Genomic DNA, 19,453 nt, shown 5'->3' on the forward strand with positions numbered 1-19,453 from the left:
GAAGCTACACTCGCAATTATCAACAGTTATTTAGCGGTAGTGGCTTCACTTGGTAGTGCGAGTATAACGGCATTTTCCGTCAGTGTGGCCACAGCATAAGGGTCTAACATTTATCAAACAGCCCATGCACAAACTCGAGAGTTAGTATTATATCGATCAATGAAAAAATTCGCGCTGCGCGAGTTTCCTCAACCCCACACACCTTTCTTGCTAGGTAGGTATACCCATGGAGATCAAAATGATTAGTGGAGATGTCATGTCATGTCATGTCAACGAAAAATCTAAGAATGTAGCGCGACAAAACACGGGTGTTCGGGTGACGAGGAACGTTACTAGCTCCGTTATTAACGTTACACGCCTTCATCACCAATCAATCAAGGCCAATCTTTAACAGATTGGTTTTCATTTGACAAGTAACCCGAATGCCTCATTCGTTCGGTTACTGATCACGCCTACCGTACGTTACTTGCCCCACAATGTGGCGCACGATGGCGCCTAACCTACCTCCCTTACGACATCTCCGCTATCTTTCCTTCTTCCCTGGGTTTACCTATGAGATAATTGGGTACTGCATAAAATTATATTGGAATACAAAACGTAAAATTATATAATAAACAAGTAATTTTATTGGTTTATTGCTAGCCTAATAACTTAATGTAACGCTCTACAAAAATGTAAAAGTAATACATTCGCATGTCTATCTACTAGCTAATGTAAGTACCTACCTATTAAACAAGCTTTATATCAATATCTTCAGTTTATTCTCCTTGGGACAGTCGTAATTCGAGAAGTTTTATTTCTAAATTGATCTTTTCCTTTTTTCTATCGTAATAACTTGCTTCTGCCAAGTTACGGGTTATAATAGAATCTGCCACAGCCTCACGTGCTAGCTTTGCACCTGAAGTAAAAAAAAAATCCTTTGAGAACGTCAAAGTAAATTTCCTCAACTGATAACTAGTACAAGCTTCAATGATTACAGTTTTCACCACCAGTGGCGGATCTATCATAGTGGGCAATGCGGATATATACAAATCGAATTTGTTTGTGTACTTCATAAGGTACTTGCTCTATGTATTCCCCATTTCCTTATGTGGGTATCGCTTTGTGGATTTTTAAAGACTTTCACAAAGCAGCCCGGAGCCTGGAAGTTGGTAATTGAATCACCCGTGCATCGGAGAGCACGTTAATGTCGGTCCTGCGCCTGATCTCTCTCCGGTCGTGTCGGATTGCCGTCCCATCGGGCTATGAGTGTGAAAGAATAGTGAGTGCACCTGTGTCTGCGTAAATGCTTGTGCACTATAATACGTCCTGTGCAGCTGGCTGATCTCGTTATATGAGAACAGCCGCCGTGGCCGAAATCGGCCGTGGACGCCATTATCATTATTCATTACTGCACCTGGAACAACTTGTGGCTAAGTCAAAGCAGCGCGGATCAATCAGTCATAACGTTAAGGAACGGTTGGGACATATGAACATTTAAAGATTGGTAGGTAATTAGCTCCGGGTTTATCTTTCGGGATTAATCATAATGCGCTCGCGGCTTCGCCCGCGTGGTGTGTTGGTAAAAAGTGGCCTATGTGTTAATCCAGAGTTTCACCTATCTACATACCAAATTTCAACCAAATCGGTCCAGCCATTTTTGCTTGAAAGAATAACAAACATACATCCATACATTCTCAAAAACTTTCACATTTATAATATTAGTATTAGTAGGATATCAGTAGGAAGCAGGATAAGCCAAACTTTGTGTGGATAGTTTCGATCACCACCACCACCTATAAAAGCGAGGGCTTAGTTGCGTTCGGTCTAAAGGCCGGCTAAACAGTACACGGCCTCCTAGGTTGAACTGCGAGATGCCATACCAAAAAAAAAAGCTTTATTTATTTATTACTAGCTTCTGCCAGCGACTTCGTCCGCGTTAGAGTCGGACTTCGTGCAAAGAGAGAAAGAAATAATAAACACCAGCCCCTCCAATTATCTAAATCTATGCGTACCTACTACTACTTTAAGAAATAAAATGTAAACTATTAATAATTTGTAATTTGAACGAATATTTAAACACTACCAAAATAACTAATAGGTACCAACCTATTTTATAAAATAACAACAAAAGAAAGTTAAAAATAAATTATTTAAAACCTAAAAGTCGCGCAATAAGGTTGAACACTCTAAACGCCTATTCGCATCAATCGCACCAAGAGCCAAATATTGTATGAAACTCGCGCAGCCACCGCGCCGCGAGCCGCGTCGAGCGCGGCGACAGATGCCCAAAAATGATCCTTATAGCGTGATTCAGTATTCACGCGCGATGGCTTATCCGTTTTTCGTGTATAACTTTGGTGTTTCTTCACCGATTTATATGAATCTTTTTTTAATGAATAGGTAATACTATTAACTATTTTTAATTCGTGTGAGTGAGAGTATTATAAACGTAATAGTAGACAAATATAATCAGAAAACTCCGAACTGCTAAGCTACCGAGAGAGTTTTACGTGTTATTGTGAGTCAACCATAAAAGATAGATATATACTGTCATGGGATATTTTTTACATAATTTTATGAAGAACATTTCCGTCATACATGGTTTCTGTGTAGCTGTAACCATTAGGGTTGCACACGCGACGGAATCTTAAAAAATGGAGTAACTTCTCCCGTTTTCCCAACATTTACCTTCACTGCTCTGCTCCTATTGATCGTAGCGTGATGCAAAGTATCCTATAACCTGCCCAGGAGTATGAAGAATCATTGTACCAAGTTTCATTGAAATCCGTCAAGTAGTTTTTGTTTCCATAACGAACATACAGACTGACAGACAGACAGACAGACAGACAGACAGACAGACAAAAATTTTTCTGATTGCATTTTTGGCATCAGTATCGATCACTAATCACCCCCTAATAGTTATTTTGGAAATATATTCAATGTACAGAATTGACCTTTCTACAGATTTATTATAAGTATAGATTATTATTTATTTTTTTTGTTTTTTTTTTCTCCGTTTAACCGGGTGCTTGGTATCTGATGACGACACGGGCCTAAGCCAAGTGTTCACCAGTTGGGTTGATGACGTTTTGGTTATTACCTGGGTGTGTTTGAATAGCTGTGATAGGGTGTGTGCCTATGTTTTGGTGTGTATCTATTTCACATTGAAGGAACTTTCGAACTAGTCGGCAGGTGTTTAGAATCACCGCTTTCTGAAGTAATTGATAGGTGTTTGGAGGTAGGCTAAGAGATTGAAGGGATGGATGGAGCTGTTTAGGTATTACACCGGTTGTGGATAAGACTATGGGGATGATGGTAACTTTTTGTAAATGCCAGAGACGTGTTATTTCGTCTTTAAGTTCAATGTATTTAGTTAGTTTTTCGGCTATTGTATGCTGCATGTTGTGGGTGTTTGGGACGGCGATGTCGATCAAGTATCCGGTCTTGTTGGTTTTGACGATCTGGTCTATTAAAATGAATTGTGCGGTCGGTAGATCGAAGTACAGTTTGGTTGTAGAGTTTTCTAAGACGGTTTCTGGGGTGTATTTATAGTATGGTACTACGGAATTAATTAGCTTATACTGATGGGCTAGTTTCTGGTGGATGACATTAGCGACTTGGTCGTGTCTATACTTGTAATCGGTCTGGGCTATTGATTTACATGCGCCGGTTATATGTTGTATGGTTTCGGGTGAGCTATTGCATTTTCGACAAATATCATTGTTTAAGTTTATTATTAGGTTGACCCACAGCATATACATACACATACACAATACGAACAAAGAAGCTTAAGACAAGTATTATTCTAATATATATATGCCATTTAAGGGTCATTTGCTTCACGGACGTCGACTACAAAGGTGGTTGGCGCCGATGCTGTAAGACTGTTTTTTTTTGCTTCTTTATTAGCTTCATTCATTTATTGTGTTGGAGAATTAACGGTTGTTTTGTGTTGTTTACATTTTTGAATTATTCTCAGTTATAGTGAATTATTGTTAATTTCAGTCAATTTGTAATTAAAACTACAAAGTTCGTTGTGATCTGTCTTTTTTTATATATCTACTCATTTTTTATGCACACAATTTGAATGTAGTTACAAGTAGGTATAAATCATGTATTTACATAGTTATATACATAGATATTTACAACACAAAAAAACTATCCTAGTAGAACAATAAAAAAAATAAAATATATACACTATATCTAAAAGGCGTCAAAAATTCAATAAAATCCTTAATGGTATAAATAGAATCCTTGATGATATTCGAGGGTAGGTGGCGCTGATGTTTGTGTGTTGTCTGTAAGGCTGCGGTTCCTCTGAGGCGGAGACGCGCGGAGCGGAGAGGAGACGTGTTTGGATCGACCAATCAAATTACATGAAATCCACATCTCGTCTTTTGCATGTAATGTGATTGGTCGATCCCCACACGTTTCCTCTCCGCTCCGCATGTCTCCGCCTCTGTGGAACTGCAGCCTAAGGCGGTACGAATGCATCAGATCAGCTAGCTTCACTTAAATCTTCCTATTCTCTCGCATTTATATTTATATATTTTGTCAAAAATTATTCACAATTTTTTATTTAACAATAACAGACAGGTGCCGCGAAGCACATACTATTCTGGGGCCCGATTCTCCTAATTTTACTTAAGCGACATACGATTCACATTCGACTGAGATCCAATCACGACTCAATTACGATTCAAGCGTATATGGCATTCCGTTATTTTTTTCTTTGAAATAAACGTTTTTATCCTTTCCTGTCATTTAATTATGAATCATTTTGTCTGATTTACGATTGCAATATGATTGTAGAGTAAACTACAGTATAGACTAAAATCACCAAAATATGGCGGACCAATCGCAAACCAATCGAATGTCGTTGGAATATTATTGGTCTTATATTAGTAGCAGAAAGCCCGAAACTGCTTTTGCGATTTAATACAATTTTGACATTATTAACTTATGAGAATCGGGCCCCTGATATGTGGAGAAGCGTTGGGACTGCTGATTTAAGTAACTCGTTATAGATACAGGAATATTAACGATACCTTTGATTGGTGATTCAGTTACTTGATGGTCTTTTGCAATATGACAGGAGGTCTCTTCCGGGGTAATGTTGTCTTCTAAGCCATTACCAGTTTCACCCAAATCACCCACAATAAGCTGTCCATCGGCGCTACCTTCACCCACGAATGGGGCAACAAATCTTGTGCGTGAAGGCCGCAATGGACCGGTCACGTTATCCAAGAGCTCATTAGACGTATTGAAGCCTGGTTTACCACCACCACCAGCAGTCTAGACAAGTTTTAAAAATCTGTAAGATATATAATACGAAAACATTGTCCTATCAGCAGTATATACTGTTTCACCTGCTCCCTTTGGGAACTACTTCCATGTCTCCTTCCAAACCTGTGCCTAGATCATGAAAATTCATCTCGATCAGTCAGCCGTTCACCCGTTTCATCGTTAAAGCCTAACAAACACACTTTCGAATTTATATTATTAGTAAGAAACGATACTTGACGATAGATAAATAAATAAATAAATAGATCAGAAGGACTACACTATGGTTGTGACAAATAAATAACTAGTTTCCGTCCGCGGTTTCACCTGTATGGATAAAATGTTTACCATGTGTTATTCTCATGAATAACTGAATAGCTTCCGCCCGGGGTTTCACCAACGTCCCGTGATAACCGCTTCCAGTAGCTGGGTGATAACCAAGACTATCCTGTGCCCTACTCCCGGGTCTAAGCCACTGCCTCTCTAATTTACAGCTTAAAGACTGTAGCTGTTCTTGTGTTATGAGTAGTGTAACTTACACAATTTCCTTTTATGTACCTATAGAAGATATAGATATTACTTGTTTCTTAATCCAATCAGCAGTTTTTACATGAAATAGAAACAAACATCCGTACTTTTACTTTTATAATAGATATTGGTAGGGTTTCATTGCTAATTTTGTAGGTAACCATTAAAACTACTATTATGTACCTTTAAATTATTCAACTGTATTCGAGGCGGTCTTTTACCGGCCCATTTTTTTAAATCGTCCCATTTTAATTGCAACTGTTCTTTGGTCAAAGTAACTGACTTAGATCTGGCATTGAATTCGTGCGCCAGAGATGTCCAAGCATCGTCTTTAGTTCGGTTCGTGGTGGCGTTAGTTTCTTTGCTTCTAATTATAGGGTTTCTCTCTATCAGGCCAACCAGTAACGACACATCGTAATTGGACATGACTTTCTCCATTTTCTACAAGCGAACCACAACAGTTTAGTTTAGTGCTTAGGAACATCAGCACTCAAATCAGCATCTGGTACCTACACTACCTACCTGCATGGTGTCTAAGGCTGATTTTACAATAACGCTGACCATGCGCTGACCATCAACGCCGACGGCCATTAGTACCTATATGAAACTCTACGAAGCGTTTTGATGCGCAGCTGACAGCGCAGACGATGTTCAGACAAACTACGCGCATAACTGTCAGCGCCGATGGTCAGTGTGACTGTAAAACCGACCTAAATACAGCAGAAGCTGTGAACCTCCGAAACTGTCAGCAGCCTTGGACACCACGGCTTGTCACCACGGCTCAGGCCGCTTTGCACGGTATTTTGCACGGCATCAAATCAATTCGTTGTCCTCTTGTTGCCGTCAACGTTCGAGCCGTATTAAAACACAGTGGTGGTGGCCAGACGATGGCAAGAGGCCAGACGGTATATCATTATTCCCGTGAAAGATGGGTAGGTATTTAGAACGGGACCCGCACTATCCCATCTGCCAAGCTCGGTGCGATTTGTTGGTTCAAGGAACCTCAAACGGCGCAAATATATGTATTACCCTGGTGGTAACCATGTTTAAGGTTAAACGCTCGGGCCATGGGGTCCAAGTGCTCATCTACTTTCAAAAGGCGGCGAAGCGACTTCCTGACACTTTAAGTGGTTTTTATTTTTGGTCAAAAATTAAGTGCTGTCATCCAACGTGGCAATGCTGCCACGGGGTCACACTCCTGGTGGGCAGAGATGAGGAGGAATTTTTTGATGCCATTTTGTAATTTTTATGATTATTTCATTTCATTTTAAATAGTAGGTGTAAATAAATAATTTGTTAAATTCTTAGGTACCTGTGTAGCTTCCATTATACCTGGTTATAATATTTTAAATGCGACGTACCTACCTAAAAAGCAATTTACACATATATATCGATGATTTACACTAAAATATGAAACATGTCAAATCCTCGATGGTCAAGTCAAATCGGATAGTATGTTGCCCATTGCAAATTGACATATTATAATCTAACGATAGACAAGAACATCCATACAAAGACTATGTTGCCAAACACATGTTCATTCTGTTCTTTGAAGCTGCAAGAGAGCAATCTCTCTATCTTTACAATAGACGATGATAGTAAATATTACATTATAGATACGCTAGCCCCACTCCAAAATTCTTGCATAATCGGAAGAATTTTTAATATGAAGCCAAACATATTCATGGTAAACACTGTAGCAACAGTTGATCGTCGAAGAAGTCGATCATTGTTGATGAGCAAGGAGAATGCTGCGTAAGACTGCGTCTGGTGAGAACTTAATTGTCAACTGCCATTAGGTACAGTCCCAAGCCTGCGAACAAATTTTTTTTTGACACGTATAAGACTTTGTGAGTGCCTTTCTTATAATTCCTATCTCGATGGCCTTTCTTACGATGAGTCCGACAAACTTTCTTTATGCGCAAAGTTTGGCGCTGCTGCGTTTTTGTATGACATCACTGTTCCTCTTCGTACATATAAGAATTTTTTTAAATATGTTTTATAAAGTTACTTTCTATATTGTGATCAACTTGTCCGACAAAGATAATGCTGCATATGGAGTGTCCACCATCCGGAAAATGTCGATATGACGGCACTGTTCCTCTTCATACATACAGTTTTTATTGTTTAGGTACTTAATAAAGTTAATTTCAATATTGTAGTCAACTTGTCCGTACTTTATAGTGACACTCCAAACGCAGCAAGGCACTCACAGTCTTCTTGTATGCGTCAAAAAAAAATTGTTCGCCGGCCTGGGGACCATAATCAACTCTGCAAGATGTTGATATAGATAAGTTTGTTTCCTTATTTAGGTAAAAACCTTGAATATTCTAGCTTTAAATACCTATTATTGCGTGCGTTACATTTTCATGAGTGAGCAGCTGAAATTGGTTATCATGTTTATTAATTTTCCTGAATCTATATTAATAAGCGTGTTTAAAAGCTGAAGTTATTTCCTTTGGATTCGCTAATCTCAAGAACTTCCGGACTGATCAAAATGAAGCGCTCTATATGCGTTGTAACTTCTGTCTAGCGGATTATGCGCTGACGTGCTTTCGTAAGTATGCAAGCACGTGTAAGCTATGTAAACCTACACATTATACTTTTTAAACGCAACGCTTACAAGCAACTTGAATGATTATGTTTTCAAACTAGCGAATTATTTTGGTCCATTTAGTAAACAATTCTAGACATACATTTATGATCACACTACCGTATCAAGTATGCTAGGTATACGTATGCGCATATTCCAGCGGTTTCACCACAGTCTTGACCCGGATCGCGATGGACTAGAGACTTAAAGTGTACCACTTTTCTTCAAGGCAGCTGAAGATGGGGAACTATGGCCATATCAACGTTCAAACCAAATAAAACCGAGAATATAGAAAAAAATATTCATTTATTCTTTCCATCACATAAAAATCTATAAAATAAAACAATGAAATATATTACAATTACGTTAAGTTAATCCAATCCCCGTCCGCGTTATAGTTCAAATAGTTTAAAAATCGACGTGTAATCATATTCACGGGAAAGATGAACTGGTAATGAACCGTTGTCAGAATAAATTAGTTTTTTACCATGACTTGTTCACGACAAAGTTTCGTATTTTTCTGTACCTAAGGTTGTTATGAATACTAACATTTTTAAACGAATCTAGATAAAGTTGGCAAATGAATAAAGACCATATCACGTAAAGGTGACAAAGCGGAGCGGAAAAGCTTTTAAAGAATATAATATCTCCGCTCAAGGGTAATTTGTGATGTCTAACAGCCAGTTTCTTCATCAAAAGTTAAAGCCAAAGTAAAAGTCAAAGTAATGACTAAAGTAAAAGTAACGGTTAAATTCAATTTTTCTATGAATTTTGCTGTCACTTTAGCCTTGAAAAAACGAATTTGACCGTTACTTTAACTTTAGACATTACTTTAACTTTAACTTTTGATGAAGAAACTGGCCGTAAGTGAGCAGAGATGACATGTTTGAATACCGGAATTCAGATTTTTTCCGTTCCGCTCTGCTTTGGTTGTGGTTGGGCCTAAGAGCTGAAGAGGGCTCTAAACTATGACAATTATGTACCTAGTCTATGTCTAATTCACTATTAAACATGTCCAGAATCAATCAACTTTCTAACCAGACAGTGAGATATGACCCACTGAGTCCTAATTATGATACAATTCATGACATCACTCGGCATGTGCAAACTTGTTTGTGATAATTAATCGGATGTCAATTGAAAATACGTCTTACCAGTAATCAAACGGGCAAGAGGCGTGACCACATGGTATTCTTAAATAACTACATACATAATTATTAGTTTTAATACAGACATAAATAATTATTTCAACCAGCTCGGGAGAGATTATTTCGTTTAAGAGAATATATAATAAATAAGTCATTAACAAATCCAATATACTACTTAATTAAGCGATGTCAAATTATTAGTCAGAGGTATACAGCACGACAATCGACAAATACACCAACAGGACGAGTACGTATTCGCATCCGCAGTAAAACAGCGAGACTAAATAAATTCAAAAGGAGACATTTCTTTATGCGCCCCGAAATACCAAACTTTTATTGATCATTTTTGGTATTGCAAAAGCAATCATCTTAATGTACTAAGCAAGATAACAAGGACATTTTTTCCGTGGCGTATTTATTCCGTAGTCCGGAGTTGTTTGTGTGAGTTATAGAGTGGACTTGTACGGCTTGAGTTCGAAGACGGCAGCCAGGGCCAGGTGGTCGGAGCCATACACCTCGTTGGGCAGGCGGCCGAGCACTTCGCACTCGGTCTCGGTAGGTAAACGCAGGCGTTCCACCACCTTCAACGCACTGCAACAACTGAAATTAAATAAAATATGATATTAATGTTAATCGTCGTATAATAACGCGTGTGACTCTAGGGGCACGAATGGAGAAAACCTGTGTAGAAGCCCCTGAAATGTAGACTTCGCTAAAAGCTATGTAGTTTGTGGTGCTAAAAATCATGAGGATATCCTTCTGTGTAACACGTCAATACAAATTTTGTAACATTGCTATGGTTTCACAGGTACATACATACGCCGTTTTATAACTTACCTAAAATAAATATAGTCGACGGTAACCCAGTAGTCTTGGAAGGTGGTGGCAACGCACTGTCCATCACTTTTGAAGGAGCTGTAAACTGAGCCCAAGTTGAGCGAGTGTCCGATCACGCTGCTGTTAAACATCGAACTGAACTGTTCCGTGAGGGCGGAGTACCCGCACGACTCCGCCTCCGCCACAGTATACTCCGAGTTATATATCTGTAAAATTATTCATAACTATTATAATTTTATAGGCCCGGTTTCACTGGCTGCCTACAAAGTGTCGTTATCTGATAATGAATGCTGTATGCCAGATAAGGGCTGGTTATAAGTAATTTCTGCCAGATAGAGACCTGTGAATCAAAACTATTATCTAGCAGAGGCGCCGGTGAAACTGGCCATTAGAGTTGTATGTTTGAAGCGTACCGCAATAGAAGTAGATATCTACAAAAGACCTATTTTTACTGACTAATGTGCCTAGTTAAACACTTATTCCAGTAAAAGATGGACCATAAAACATGCTTAGTCATTAAAAGCTGGCGTTTTGAGGGAAAGCCCTTGTTGAGTATTTTAGGGCTGTAGGTAGTTTCATGATTTAACAGCCTTTTTATCGTCCCACTATTTGGCACAGGCCTCCTCTCACGGCTCTCACACGGAGAAGGATTGAGCATTGATCACCACGCTTGCTCAGTGCGGGTTGGTGATTTCAGACTATAGTCCAAGTTTTCCTCAAGATGTTTTCCTTCACCTTTTTATCAACCATTGGTGTCCAAGGTATACTTAGAAAGTACATACAAACTTAGAAAAGTTGCATTGGTAATTCCCTGACCTGGAATCGAACCCACACCCTACTCGAGAGGTTGGTTCTTTACCCACTAGGCCACCACGGCTTCTTATGATTTAACTATATCATGATTATAGCTTAACATCGCCATTGAGGGCACTGATAAACTTGCCTTAATATTGCTGAATTTAGTGTCTATCCCCTGCTGCCTGTTCAGGATCACAGAGAGGTGTTGGCAGTTGTCCGTCACTCCTATGCGTCTCCAGTCAGAATTATCTCGGTAAGGACTTGCGCTGTTAAACAATTTGAATTTCATTAAAGTGGGATTGTTGCATTGGATTATCGCTCTTTGATGCTTGAAATTAAATATCATTTTTATGTCAGTCAAAGTTTAACTTGAAAACTTGACTGATACAAGTAATGGCAATGTTACTTAAGCGTAAAAAAATATGTGACCAATATCTTTAATGTTAGATTAGAAAGAAAATATAACGAGCTCGAAACATACCTAACATGTCCTCTATCTAACAGTTTTATAACAGCGCTGTCTGGCGTTGAATTCAAGTCTCCCGTCATTATTATAGGATGATGTCCTGATCTGAAACAGAAAACCATACAAAATAATAACCTCATTTTTATCACTGTCTAGTACCTAACACTTCGTGAACTAATAGTGTATTTCTTTATTATGAATTATAGACTACCTGCTAAGGTTATTTCCTTTTTCTCTCAATCCATCCAAAGGTTGTCTGTAAGAGATAAGACTCTATCGCTAAGAGCGATCTCTATCGATTATGTCATTGTCAATAGTTTGTTTTTTTGTAACTTTAAATTGGTTTACATAATCTTTTTATATATAAAAATTCATGGCTGTTCGTTAGTCTGACTAAAACTCGAGAATGGCTGAACCGATTTGGCTTTTATTGATTTTAAAATTTTTATACAGGTAAAGGGAAAGTTTAACCAGTACAAGGTTGCTGGGTCAGCTAATAAATACCTAACACAAGGGAACCTGATTTTTCTTGCATGAAATATTACGACGAATTTTGTAAATTTTTGGGTGTATATTCACCACAAATATTACAAATATAGTTAGTATAATTTTTACAGTTATTTCGCAACATAGAAATAGTAAAAATTATATACTTTTTAAATAAAATGCTCCGTTTTATGAAATTTAAGTGTAACTAGTTCGAAAATATGGCCAATAGCTGTATCTCAAAAACTAAAGCTGTTAGAAAAAAAATGTGGGTAGATTTGAAATCAGCGACCTCGAATTAGAACTAAACAACAGTCATAAAATTACATGCAACAAAAAAAAAGCCTTATTTTGTTCCGTTGCGTAATATACGTCTATAATTAAAATATTTTGACTTACTCTCTACCGTTATCATAGTAAGCGAAACGGTCGATCTCAGCCAGGAAGACCTGCATCTGTGCCAGTCTGACATCTGTCCTCTTAGGGTTGTACAGCAGATGTGTGGTGGCAACGACGACGGGCGAACCCGGGAGCTCATGAGGCAGCAACTTCACTATTATACCAATATTATCCCGGTTCAAGATCGGGAGCTCTGGTTGGTAGAACTCCACCTGCAAAAAGGATATAGTCTTGTTAGTAATTGCTTTGATATCATTTTACCATTATGTGCGGGAGCAACAAGCGTGTACTCAGACAAAAGCCGTTTACAAACACAATTTCAATTAAATTGCTATTAAGTTACAGGACTACAGTGGCAGCAAAATAATCCCTTCTCAGTTTAAGTTTACGCTATCGAAAGTATTCAGAAAGAACTATGTGATTAATTTGATCTCAATCGCTCAATCCAAATCGCATTTTGCCTGTGTACAATAGTTTTATACATTCGGAATGTAGATTAGAAGTTATACATCCTTTTTATTTCTTTTATCCTTTATTTTGTGCAGGAAAACAAAAAAACGCCAGCAAAGCCGCGGGCACAGACTATTTATTTGTATTGATAGTTCTCAACAATCGCAAATATACTTAACGTAATTCGCAAAAATAGCCATAAGTAATGTGTAAAACTTATTGTTAATTTCAAGTGCACCACTTCTCGAGAAGTCCTTTAAGCCACAGCGAAAATAATATGCAATTTATTATGGCTACTCATATCGTCATTCAGCGCACAAATGTACAAAAAAAAGTTGATATAGTTCGCATCTTGCTTATTTTTATTGCTTTTAAGTGGCATTTTAGATACAAGCACAAAAATGTGTAAAATTAGCATTGGCAGGTTCCAAAAAACAACAATACGCATAGCAAAACATACAATAGTACCTACGCAATATTTCATCAGCAGACAGCGATTATATTCATATTTAAATTCATAATTCTCGAGCATGAGCATATTAGTAGCATGTAAGTAGTTTCAACGTTAGTGTCTTTTTATCGCTCTATAAGTACATATACATATTCGTATGGATATTGCAGTCAACATCTTGACAATAACCCTTATATAAAAAGAAAGCCGACTTTCGACCAATTTATTTATTTAGAAAGAAACTCTTGGTAACAGCAACATTGACTTGGTTTATTAAGTACCAGTGGTTTTAAAGCAGTTTCACCCGCATCCCGTAGGAACTACTGCCCATACCCGCGTAAAATATGTTAATCGGTTTAGTAGTCGGAACCCTGGAGAACACCATTTTTTCATTCTATTATGCAAGTATAGATAAATAGGCCAACCGACCAAGCGCTTACTGGGACACGACGACTTTTCCTCTCTTATTTTGTTACTTGACATTTATTTATTCTATACACAGTATTTAGTGGCAAGGACACATCAGAGTGTCAATTCTGAAGGTCATGACATGATATTTGAAGCTGCCGAGAGCTTGAGGAAAACACACAATGGGGCAGACTTCCTCGTGAACTATGACTCGACAAGATAATAATAGGATAAGCGATAGAATACAGGCACATCGATTGTTTGCTTATGTTTGTATTTTATCATTATATATTATTATATATATATTATTTTTTTCTTGTTAACAACGGGTTACAATTAGCTCAATAATAGGAATGGCCTAGGTTTACCCTATCCTATGCCTAAGGATTACTATATACGGTCCACACAATCGCGAGCAGCAGCTGCCATAATAATAAGAGAGTATTTCGTATTTACCGTCCATCCCTCACTCACACACAGTCGATATAAGACGTAGGATGCAACGGTTTTCACAACCACGATGTTAATAAAATATAGTTAACAGATAGTCAACATCTATATCAACTTACACTAAGATGATCCTTGAGTTCAAACTTGGACTGTTTGAAGTAGATGGCGCACCCGTCCTGCCTGTGCCCCGTCTTTTGTTTGAACACGCCGAAGTATCCTATCCGCTCGAACTGCGAGTAGAAACTTTCTACGTGAGACGCTTGTACTTCTTGGAAGCATAATATCTGAAACACGAAAGTATTAAAGTTAGATTTTTTTTAGAAATCATAGAATTCAGTAAAATAAATAATAATTGCAAAAAATATTACATCAGGTGCCAATTTGGTGATTTCGTCGTAGAGGCGCGCAGCCCTGGCCTTCCACTTCAGATCGCGCGGCGAGCAGTCAGTGTATAAGTACGGGTGGCACTCTAGTAGGTACTGGGCGAGCACGTTGTAAGATAACACTTTGAACTTCACTGATGGACCTAAGGAAACAAGCACCTTCATTAAATATTTAACCGAGACTATAGTACATTTACGACCTATTTACTGTGCCTATACACAGAGGCAATTACCTTTTGGGAAAAAGCATATTTAGTTGTGAATACATAGATACAGGTAAGGCATACACACTATATTATTTACCTATACGCTGTCGAAAAATATCCAGTTTAACAATATTACTGTTTTTTAAGATAAATAATATAAACATACAACAAAAAATAGAGAAAGCTTTTTATTATAGATAGCTTTTATTTTCATCTAAAAAGTTTTATTTATGCCAAGGCACTAGAAATATTACGTACCCTGTCTGCATTCCCAACTGTTGCCTACTGTTTCCCACACTCTAAAGTCCGGTGGTATATTGAGCGGAGGCCTCCTGCCTTCAGCCGAGGTCGCTGCTGCGTCCATCTGCCGATGCCACTCCTCAGTACTTTCTGATGAACTGCTCAAATTACACGTAAACCAAGTTACTTATTTATTTTTTGAGGTGTGATACATTTATACATTTAGAATAGTCTTATAAACGATATTAGCTAAAACCAGTAAGAAATAACTTACACATCAAATGTTCCTCCATAACTAGCATGATTAATGGAAGGTTGCAATGGATCACTCATTGGCTTATGTCTCTTATTACACTCATTGGAATTCAAAGGCGGTATCTTGATCTTCACTCGTTTCTTCCCGTGGCCGTGTTGTCGCAGTTGTAGGCTCGAGTGGAACTGTGCTGTCAGTTTTATATCCACGCACTCCGTACCACATGTCTTCCGTTTACAATTCAAATGCGAGAATCGTCTCACATGTGCCTTGTTAACCTTCTCACATGTAAACGCTAAATATCTGTAAAAACTATTTGTCAATTTCAGCATAGCTTTCTATGAAAATTTATTACATTTATATGAATCATATTTGAATTTTCAAACTAGCCTAGCTACATTAAGTTCGATAAGAGTGCTTTGTACATGCATTACTAATATCCTTGGTACACCTCTGTTAAACTTAAAATTTTTAATTATTGCTGACATGGAATTTGCTCTGTTGTTAGTTTTGCATCCTGAAACAAAATCATTACATCTTTAAATATTCTTAGGTGTAGAGTTTCCCCAACTAGCTGGCATAATGCTAAAACATTCGACAGTAATAGCAGCTCCTTGTATGAAAGTATATAGGTAGATGACATGCAAAATATGTATTGAATGAGCATTGCTTGAAACAAATTAGAAAGCAAACTAATTTCTGTTTTAATGTTATATTTTTCTATCCTGGGGTAATAACCACATTTATTTTAAATAGACTACTACAAAGTAACTGTAATATATTATCAACTAGCAGTTTTCCCGAGGTTTTACTGGCATCTTGTAGGTATTTTTCGTATCAGTTTAGTAGTTTTGAAGCGTTTAAGGTGTAAACAAAAAAAAATCTCCTTTTTATTATATTAATATAAGGACTAAGAAAAGCCAGCCTGAAGGCTTATCACTTTTTCTGAGGCTGAGGCAAAAATCTAACAACATAATTATAATATGTTTTACATATGAATTGAAAAGATTGGTAAAATATTGATTAATGGTGAGAACAAATGCAACAAGGTTGTTGATGAATCATTAAATAGCTTTTAAAATGAACGTTAATTTGAGACAGCCCGCAGACTGTGCACACACTTTAATCACTGTAATTTGCATACTGCAAGTTTTTGAATACTGTGACTAGATTCTTTTCATTTATGGTGACTCTTCGGGCTGTAAAAGTCATTTATATCGGCTTTGTCGTTCATAATCACATTAAATGCGTTAATATACTGGGTAATATATGTCGATTAACACGAAGATAAAAGAAAAATACATAAAAATAAAAAAATGTTTTTTTCAAACAAAGTAAATGGAATAAAAATGTGCAAAAATAAGAACACCATATAAAAGTCAGTCATTACAAACAACTGAAATTCTCCCTTGAAAACTGACAGCTGTCAACTGATCAATACATACGAGACTCCTAACTTTATCTCTGCTTTACACATGATGTTGTAAATTATAAAAACGAAAAATGACTCCTGTGGTTAAACTTGGATTAGGTTATTTTTTTTACAATTCGCCATAGAATATCATAAAGTATATGCGATATGATTTAAGAGGGCTATCACAAATTTTCGAGTTTTATACGAGTTTTGATGCGTCATTATGCTTTGGATATAGTCACAAAAAAAAAATAAAAATAAGATTAAGAAAGTTTGATCATTTATCTTGGGGCTGTTTTCAATAAATATTTTAATTTGTCCACGTACATCAGTAAAATCTTTGTCTCTGCAAAGGATGTTTCATAAAATGTTGCTTTTGGGAATCTTTTGATGCTTCAGTACTACGAGGATATAGCAATTTAACCATTTATAAAAATGTTCAAGATACAACTATATCTTGTACTTGTGCTTGCTTACACCAATTTATTACAATTCATACAGTAATACACCAAAAATAATTCTATAAAACTGAGAGTTACTGACAATTTTCCGTACAAAACTATATTTTTTATCTATGAAAGTATAATCCAAATTCAAATAAAACATATTTAATAATTAAGGTGGTATTGTTATAAAGCTTGAAAAAAAATTGGTCTATTTAAAAGTAAAACAATATTTTAAAATAATTTTGTTTGCAATGCAAAATCAATATAAATCTTGTGACGCGCGGTGTTCAACTTTAGTCAGCGCCAAGCGCTTATCGAGGGAGGACGTATCGCTCGCTGTTGCGCCGCGCAAACTCGCCGGAGCTCGAAAATATAGCGCAACCTGCGCAACGAACTCGTTTTGATACTAGTGAGTTTTTATTTTATTTATTAGTTATAATGATCTGATTGAAATGTAATATACACAAGTATTAACCCATGATATTCTAATGAGAAAATGTTATAGATTGGGTTCTCTTTTTTTGATGTTGGTTATATAGAAATATGTACGTAAATGTCATCGTCGTTAGTTTCGCTGTTGCATAATAATATTATTGGATATCTTTGATTCTTGCAGAATAATGAAAGCATATTTAATTCAGATTATCAGACTCAATCGGATACCAGTACAAATAATATGGTAAGTATTTTTTGTCACTCGCAACAGACATATTTGTTTTAATAAACTATTTACATTCCTAGTTTTTATTGTTGCAGGAAAATGAAGATACAATACATGGAAGACGAATTATAGATTTTAGTTTTTTTATAAATCAATTACTTATACCTAATTGATAAACATGGTGAAAAGTTTGGTTGTCGATTAAATAATTTAAAAATTGTAAACGATTATTTGTTTATTGTAACTCAATCGAGCTATTCTAGGTTATAAAATTCATCGGTACAAATAATATTTCATAAACTATAAAACCAATAAACTATTTCGAAAATAAAAGTGGCAAAGTCTCAAGTTTGTTTGTGCCGCGTGGCGGTCCGCAGGTGTGCGTTGCGTATTTCACTAGACGCACACGCGCGCAAGTGCTGCCGGCTATCGTCTGATTTACCTAAACCTGAGCGATTCGATTTTGTAATAGCGCTCTTAATGTGATTGTGAACGACGCACCCGATATAATACCTCGGCAAATGCTTGGCTCAAAATAAGAATGATCTTGCTTTCCTATTGATTTTTTATTAATATTTTAAATGAAAAAGAGACTAAGTTTCTTTGCTACACTTTCTCAGGGAAACAGCAGAACTGATTGAGACAAAATTTTGCATGGAGACATGATGCATAGATTAGCTACTTTCATCCAGGTGCGAGAAAAATCTCCCTGGGGATATGGACTAATATCATTTCAAGCCAGTCAATTATGGCGCCATCTCCTAGGTAAGCAACAGACGTCAGTCATACTTCACACATCATAAATTCCCATATTTTAGCAGGCGAGGAAGAAAGCGCGCGTCATTCGTATGGGCTGTCACAAACCTTGGCAAAGTACCTTTAAAATGTACTCAAAGTAAAGAACTCACAAGGGAAATGTATCTTTACGTTTCTAACATTTTTCTTGCTTTAAGCTGTTGCCTAGGCCTAGTTGCTATGAGATTCTTATAAGATCTAATAGGAAGTAATCTATTAGTTTGGGAGATAAGAAAACAAGATTTAGCGCAAAAATGAAATAACGTAATAATCAACCAACACATTGCTGAATTTTGTTATTTGTGGTAATGTAATTAGAACCAATAACAGCAAGCATACTGGTTTTAACCGATCTATTTGGTGGGTAAGATAACAGTTTCTAAGCTTGAAAAAACAAACGTTGACACACCCGTTATAAAGCGTAGTTTATTCAATATTATATACAATTTAATTTGTCATTAAAAAACGCAATACCCAACAGCGCAATAATCTATTATATAACTATATTTTGTCAAATACAACACAAAACAAATGGTTGGAAATGCGACAAAACATTGCAACAATGGCAACATATTTTAACCTTATTAACTATAATTATGTGAACAAAATTGACTTACATGCATACAAACAAAACCATAGCATTTAGCGTTTAATGGTAAAGAGCAAAAACCATGACGGACAACTAAAATCTACTGTAAAAATACATTTTTACTGACCCATCGACCTTTCATATCGTGTCGTGTCTCTCATCTGTCAAAGTGTCAATTCCAGTTCAC

General features: G+C 36.9%; 2 protein-coding genes and 1 long non-coding RNA gene across 11 annotated transcripts; 1 reads left to right on the top strand and 2 right to left on the bottom strand.

The window, feature by feature from the left end:
- Positions 1-603: 603 nt before the first annotated feature.
- LOC110374612 (uncharacterized) lies at positions 604-7,244 on the bottom strand. Its single transcript, XM_049838382.2, has 4 exons — positions 7,106-7,244; positions 5,977-6,234; positions 5,031-5,277; positions 604-898 (listed from the first exon to the last, which is right to left on the bottom strand). Exons 1-4 carry the CDS (start codon positions 7,118-7,120, stop codon positions 759-761), a joined length of 660 nt encoding a protein of 219 aa, XP_049694339.2. The 5' UTR covers positions 7,121-7,244; the 3' UTR covers positions 604-758.
- Positions 7,245-8,675: 1,431 nt separating this feature from the next.
- On the bottom strand, positions 8,676-19,453 carry LOC110374578 (protein angel homolog 1). 9 transcript variants are annotated; one of them, XM_021332334.3, is made up of 11 exons: positions 19,394-19,453; positions 15,791-15,878; positions 15,383-15,664; positions 15,127-15,266; positions 14,648-14,805; positions 14,399-14,563; positions 12,521-12,732; positions 11,651-11,740; positions 11,315-11,435; positions 10,372-10,577; positions 8,676-10,134 (listed from the first exon to the last, which is right to left on the bottom strand). In XM_021332334.3, the coding sequence occupies exons 1-11, from the start codon at positions 19,425-19,427 to the stop codon at positions 9,981-9,983; spliced, it is 1,650 nt and encodes a 549-aa protein (XP_021188009.2). In that variant the 5' UTR covers positions 19,428-19,453; the 3' UTR covers positions 8,676-9,980. The 9 variants fall into 9 exon arrangements, with proteins under 9 accessions (XP_021188009.2, XP_021188008.2, XP_049694215.1 ...); XM_021332333.3 differs by having other exon boundaries at positions 15,383-15,673; positions 19,394-19,442; XM_049838258.2 differs by having other exon boundaries at positions 19,295-19,429.
- LOC135116985 (uncharacterized) lies at positions 17,603-18,109 on the top strand. Its single transcript, XR_010276550.1, has 2 exons — positions 17,603-17,900; positions 17,978-18,109. It is a non-coding gene; the product is annotated as an uncharacterized LOC135116985 (long non-coding RNA).

The sequence above is a fragment of the Helicoverpa armigera genome, chromosome 1 (genome assembly GCF_030705265.1).
Source record: "Helicoverpa armigera isolate CAAS_96S chromosome 1, ASM3070526v1, whole genome shotgun sequence".
Taxonomy (NCBI): domain Eukaryota; kingdom Metazoa; phylum Arthropoda; class Insecta; order Lepidoptera; family Noctuidae; genus Helicoverpa; species Helicoverpa armigera.